Source organism: Mastomys coucha, unplaced genomic scaffold (assembly GCF_008632895.1).
Source record: "Mastomys coucha isolate ucsf_1 unplaced genomic scaffold, UCSF_Mcou_1 pScaffold20, whole genome shotgun sequence".
Lineage (NCBI taxonomy): Eukaryota > Metazoa > Chordata > Mammalia > Rodentia > Muridae > Mastomys > Mastomys coucha.
Window position 1 is genome coordinate 38,104,903 of NW_022196903.1, and position 6,542 is coordinate 38,111,444.

Consider the following 6,542-nt stretch of genomic DNA (forward strand, 5'->3'; position numbering starts at 1 on the left):
TGAGACAAATTATGATTCACAATTGTTTTTTATGTAGGGTTTTCTAGATTCATAATTGCTCCTGTGTCAGTTATTCTCAGTATTTAAGCACTGGCAATGTAATACTCTTCCAAAAGTTGGGTGTCAGTTAAAACTATAATTTGTGCACAACTTTTTAATAATATACCATTAACTTATTAATAATTGAAGACATCCTATTGATGTTTACTAATAGTTTTCTTGTGTTGCTAAAATCTGAGATAAATGATAAAACCATATTTTACAAGAATTGAGTCTCAGTTTTCTGCATCCTCTTTCATAGTGAAATGGAGGAAAATCAGACCATGGTCACAGAGTTCATCCTGCTGGGATTTTGTCTTGGCCCAAGGATTCACCTAGTTCTTTTCCTACTTTTCTCTCTTTTCTATACTTTCACCATACTGGGGAATGGGACTATCCTTGCAATAATCTGCCTGGACTCCAGACTCCACACTCCCATGTACTTCTTTCTGTCCCACCTGGCCATTGTTGATATGGCCTATGCCTGCAACACAGTGCCGCAGACACTCATAAACCTCTTGGATGAGACCAGGCCCATCACCTTTGCTGGATGCATGACACAGACCTTTCTCTTCTTGACTTTTGCACACACAGAATGTGTGCTCCTTGTGGTGATGTCCTATGATCGATATGTTGCTATCTGTCACCCACTACACTACACTGTCATCATGAACTGGAGAGTATGCTCCATTCTGGCTGCTGTTTCCTGGATAGTAAGCTTTCTCCTTGCTCTGGTCCATTTACTTCTCATCCTGAGGCTGCCCTTCTGTGGGCCTCATGAAATCAATCACTTCTTCTGTGAAATCCTGTCTGTCCTCAAGCTGGCCTGCGCTGACACAACACTCAATCAAGTTGTCATCTTTGCAGCTTGTGTGTTCATATTAGTGGGCCCCCTGTGCTTTGTACTAGTCTCCTACACACGCATCCTGGTGGCAATCCTGAGGATCCAGTCAGGAGAGGGCCGCAGAAAGGCCTTCTCCACCTGTTCCTCCCACCTTTGTGTGGTCGGGCTCTTCTTTGGCAGTGCCATTGTCATGTACATGGCCCCCAAGTCCCAGCACCCAGAGGAGCAGCAGAAGATTCTTTTTCTGTTTTATAGTTTTTTCAACCCCATGCTGAACCCCCTGATCTACAGCCTGAGGAATGCTGAGGTCAAGGGCGCCCTCAGAAGGTCTCTGTGGAAAGAAAGTCACTCCTGTTTGGTATGGTGTTCAGACCATAAGTCTTTGTAGTTTCCTCTAATTCTGATTTTCAATTATTTCGTAAATCCAGGGGTATTCACTGTCCTTTTGTATGTCTAATTTCATAGGATCAAAATTTCCTGACCTGCAGGACTTATGTCATATTCCTCAGCTTCCTAGGAGATAAAGTTTTGTCAGATGTATTTTTTTCTTTCTAGTTGAATTGATTAACTGTAAAGTTAAACAATATTTTAATCACTCTCTGGGTCTTTTTAGTTGATTCTATTTATCAGTTTCTTTAATTAAATGACCTGACAAAAAGCATAAGGTGAAACAAGCCATATCCAAAAACACATACCCCACATCCCATCATACACGTGACACTTCCCACAACTACACTTGACCAATCCAGGAATTATTTGGAGGTTTCTAGCCATTATGTATGGCATGTATTACTTCAAATGAAAATTACTGACATGTTATGGAGTTAGTTTGTTGGACTGAGTGAGGGAACAGACTTCAAGCAAAAGGTTTATGAATAAGAAGGGAGGACAATATTAAAACCCCACAGACAGCTAGAACGTGCCTTTAATCTTAGAACCTGGAAGGCAGAGGCAGGAGAATCTCTATGATTTTGGGACCAACATAGTTTTCATAAAGAGTTCCAGGACAGCCAGAGTTTCCTATAGAGACCCTGCCTCAAAAGAAATCAATCAATCGAACAAGTAAACAAATAATGACATGGAAGATGCTGTAGTATCATTTACAACTTAAGGGTGCCACCTGATTATTTTTGTAGCTAAATGAACTGAAAATGAGCATCAGATATTTTGTCTGTTTGAAGATTGTTCAGAAAGATCTGAAATAATGAGCTATTGCATATTTTTAATGTGAGTACAGATAGATTGTCATGTTTAGAGCAATCAATATCATCATGTTGGTGAACATCAGACTTGTGCAAAAGAATGTGTGTTTTTCATTTTGACATTAACATAATAATTTTTGTGTATAAATGGAGAGACATAATAGCTAACCATCTTATTTAATTACTTAGTTAAGTGTCCTTTACTACACATTGGTAGAACTGCATATGGGTCACTTTACTTAGCCACCATAAAAAAAAAAAAAAGACCATCCTATTATTGGTCTTTGTTGGAAAAGTATACTCTAGAAAGCAGTATATTCTTGACTTCCTCAGACAATTTGTCTCTAAAACCTTCTTATCTTATCCATAATATAGTAATGTAATCTCATAGTGCTATATTAGTATCATTGATTTTAAATGAATTGACTAGATATCCTAAGGAAGGACATGCTAAGTAAAGGACAGTATCTTTGCAGTTTATTGTGTATGAAGATAAGGTGGACTGTTTCTACAAGGCCTAATAGAAAAGGATGTTTTACTTCAGGGGATGTTTTCTCTGAATGATGACTCCTATGCACAAAGATTTTTTTTATTAGATGTTTTCTTTATTTACAATATCTCCTTTCCCAGTTTCCCCTCTGAAAAAAAAAGAAAAGAGAAAATACTAAAACTAAAACAATCCCCTGTTCCCTCCCCCCTCGCCCTGCTCACCATCCCACCCCCTCCTGCTTTCTGGCCCTGGAATTCCCCTACACTGGGGCATAGAACCTTCACAGGGCCAAGGTCCTCTCCTCCCATTGATGACCAACTTGGCCATCCTCTGCTATACACATGCTGCTGGAGCCATGAGTCCCCCCATGTGAACAATTGGTTGGAGTTTTAGTTCCTGGGAGCTCTGAGGGTACTAGATAGTTCATATTATTGTTTGTCTTAAGAGGCTGCAAACCCTTCAGCTCCCTGGGTCCTATTTCTAGCTCCTTCATTGGGGACCCTGTACTCAATATAATGGGTGGCTATGAGCCTCTACTTCTGTATTAGTCAGGTACTGTCAGAGACTCTCAGAAGACAGCTATATCAGGATCCTGTCATCCAACTCTTGCTGGCATCCACAATAGTGTGTAGATATGATGTTTGAATATGGGAAGGATTCCCAGGTGGAACAGTCTCTGAATTGTCCTTCCTTTAGTCTCTGTTCCATAGTTAGTCTCTACAACTCCTTCCATGGGTATTTTGTTCCCCCTTTTAAGAAGGAATGAGGTATCCACACTTTTTTTCCTTCTTCTTGAGTTTCTTATGGTTTTTGGCTTGTACTTTGTGTATTCCGATCATCTGGGCTAATATCCACTTATCAGAGAATGTAAACCATATGTATTCTTCTGTAATTAGGTTACCTCACTCAGGATGATATTCTCCAGGTCTATCCATTTTCCCAAGAATTTCATAAATTCATTGTTTTTAATGGCTGAGTAGTAATCCATTGTGTAGATGTACCACAATTTCTGTATCCATTCCTCTGTTGAGGGACATCTGGGTGGTTTCCAGTTTCTGGCTATTATAAATAAAGCTGCTATGAACATAGTGGAGCATGTGTCCTTATTACATGTTGGAGAATCTTCTGGGTATATGCCCAGGAGTGGTATAGCTGGGTCCTCTGGTAGTACTATGTCCAATTTCCTGAGGAACCACCAAACTGATTTCCAGAGTGCTTGTACCAGCTTGCAATCCCACCAGCAATGAAGTAGTGTTCCTCTTTCTCCACAACCTCTCCAGCATCTGCTGTCACCTGAGTTTTTATCCTAGCCATTCTGACTTATGTGAGGTGGAATCTCAGGGTTGTTTTGATTTGCATTTCCCTGATGACTAAGGATATTGAATATTTCTTTAGGTGATTCTCAGCCATTCGGTATTCGTCAGTTGAGAATTCTTTGTTTAGCTCTGTATCCCATTTTTTATAGGGTTATTTGGTTCTCTGGAGTCTAACTTCTTGAGTTCTTTATATTTATTGGATATTAGCCCTCTATCAGATATAGGTTTGGTAATGATCTTTTCCCAATTTGTTGGTTGTCATTTTGTCCTATTGAAAGTGTATTTTGCCTTACAGAAGCTTTGCAAATTTTTGAGGTCTCATTTGTAGATTCTTGATCTTAGAGCATAAGCTATTGGTGTTCTGTTCAGGAAATTTTCCACTGTGCCTATGTGCTCAAGGGTCTTCCTCACTTTCTTTTCTATTATTTTCTGTGTATCTCATTTTATGTGGAGGTCCTTGATTCACTTGGACTTGAACTTTGTACAAAAAGATAACAATAGATCAATCTGCCTTCTTCTACATGCTAACTGCCAGTTGAGCCAGCGCCATTTGTTGAAAAGGCTGTCTTTTATCCACTGGATGATTTTAGCTCCTTTGTCAAAGATCAAATGGCCATAAGTTTGTGGGTTCATTTCTGAGTCTTTAATTCTATTCCATTGATCTCCCTGCCTGTCACTGTACCAACACCATGCAGTTTTTAACACAATTGCTTTGTAGTACAGCTTAACATCTGGGATGGTGATTCCACCAGAGGTTCCTTTATTGTTGAGAATAGTTTTGGCTATCCTGGGTTTTTTGTTATTCCAGATGAATTTTCAAATTACTCTCTCTAATTCTGTGAAAAATTGAGTTGGAATTTTGATGGGGATTGCATTGAATCTGTAGATTGCTTTTGGCAAGATGGGAGTTCTTTACATCTTCTGAGATCTTCTCAATTTCCTTCTTCAGAGACTTCAAGTTTTTGTCAAACATATTTTACTTGCTTAGTTAGAGTCACACCAAAGTATTTTCTATTATTTGTAACTATTGTGAAGGGTGTTGTTTCCCTAATTTCTTTCTTAGCCTGTTTATCCTTTGTGTAGAGGAAGGCATCTGATTTGCTTTAGTTAATTTTATATACAGCTACTTTGCTGAAGTTGTTTATCAGGTTTAGGAGCCCTCTGGAGGAATTTTTGGGGTCACTTAAGTATACTATCATATCATCAGCAAATACTGATAATTTGACTTCTTCCTTTCCAATTCATATCCCTTTGATCTCCTTTTGTTGTCTAATTGCTCTGGCTAGGACTTCAAGTACAATGTTGAATAGGTAGGGAGAGAGTGGGCAGCCTTGTCTAGTCCCTGATTTTAGTAGGATTGCTTCAAGTTTCTCTCCATTTATTTTGATGTTGGCTACTGATTTGCTGTATGTTGCTTTTACTATGTTTAAGTATGGGCCTTGAATTCCTGATCTTTCCAAGACTTTTATCATGAAGGGATGTTGGATTTTTTCAAATGCTTTCTCAGTATCTAATGAGATGATCATATGTTTTTTTTCTTTGAGTTTGTTTATATAGTGAACTATGTTGATGGATTTCTGAAAATTGAACCATCCCTGCATCTCTGGGATGAAGCCTACTTGATCATGATGGATGATCATTTAGATGTGTTCATGGATTCGTTTTGCAAGAATTTTATTGAGTATTTTTGCATCCATATTCATAAAGGCAATTGATCTGAAGTTTTCTTTCTTTGTTAAGTCTTTGTGTGGTTTAGGTATAAGAGTAATTGTGGCTTCTTAGAAGGAATTGGGTAGAGTACCTTCTGTTTCTATTTTGTGGAATAGTTTGAGGATCATTAGTATTAGGTCTGCTTTGAAGGTCTGATAAAACTCTGCACTAAACCCATCCTGTCCTGGGTTTTTTGTTGTTGTTGTTGTTGGGAGACTATTAATGACTGGTTATATTTCATTAGCAGATATGGGACTGTTTAGATCATTAATCTGATCTTGTTTTAACTTTGGTACCTGGTATCTGTCTACAAAATTGTTCATTTCATCCAGGTTTTCCAGTTTTGTTGAGTATAGGCTTTTGTAGTAGGCTCTCATGATTTTTTTGGATTTCCTCAGTGTCTGTTGTTATGTCTCCCCTTTCATTTGTGATCTTCTTAGTTAGGGTAAGGTCTCTGTACCCTCTAGTTAGTCAGACTAAGGGATTATCTACTTTTGTTGATTTTCTCAAAGAACCAGCTCCTGGTTTGGTTGACTCTTTGTATAGTTCTTTTTGTTTCTATTTGTTTGATTTCAGCCCTGAGTTTGATTATTTTCTGCCTTTGACTCCTCTTGGGTGAATTTGCATCTTTTTGTTCTAGGGTTTTCAGATGTGCTGTCAAATTGCTAGTATATGCTCTCTCCAGTTTCTTTTGATAGGCACTTAGAGCTATGAGTTTTCCTCTTAGGACTGCTTGCATTGTGTCCCATAAGTTTGGGTATGTTGTGGCTTCATTTTCATTTCATCTACAAATTCTTTAATTTTTTTCTTTATTTCTTCCTTTACCAAGTTATCATTGAGTAGAATGTTGTTGAGTTTCCATGTGTGTGTAGCCATTCTATTGTTTATGTTGTTATTGAGGAGCAGCTTTAGTCCATGGTGATCTGATAGGATGCAAGGAA

At 38.3% G+C, this 6,542-nt stretch overlaps 1 protein-coding gene across 1 annotated transcript; it reads left to right on the forward strand.

The window, feature by feature from the left end:
* Window positions 1-279: 279 nt before the first annotated feature.
* On the forward strand, window positions 280-1,324 carry LOC116098094 (olfactory receptor 2A1/2A42-like). Its single transcript, XM_031380839.1, has one exon. It carries the CDS (start codon window positions 306-308, stop codon window positions 1,269-1,271), a length of 966 nt encoding a protein of 321 aa, XP_031236699.1. The 5' UTR covers window positions 280-305; the 3' UTR covers window positions 1,272-1,324.
* Window positions 1,325-6,542: the final 5,218 nt, after the last annotated feature.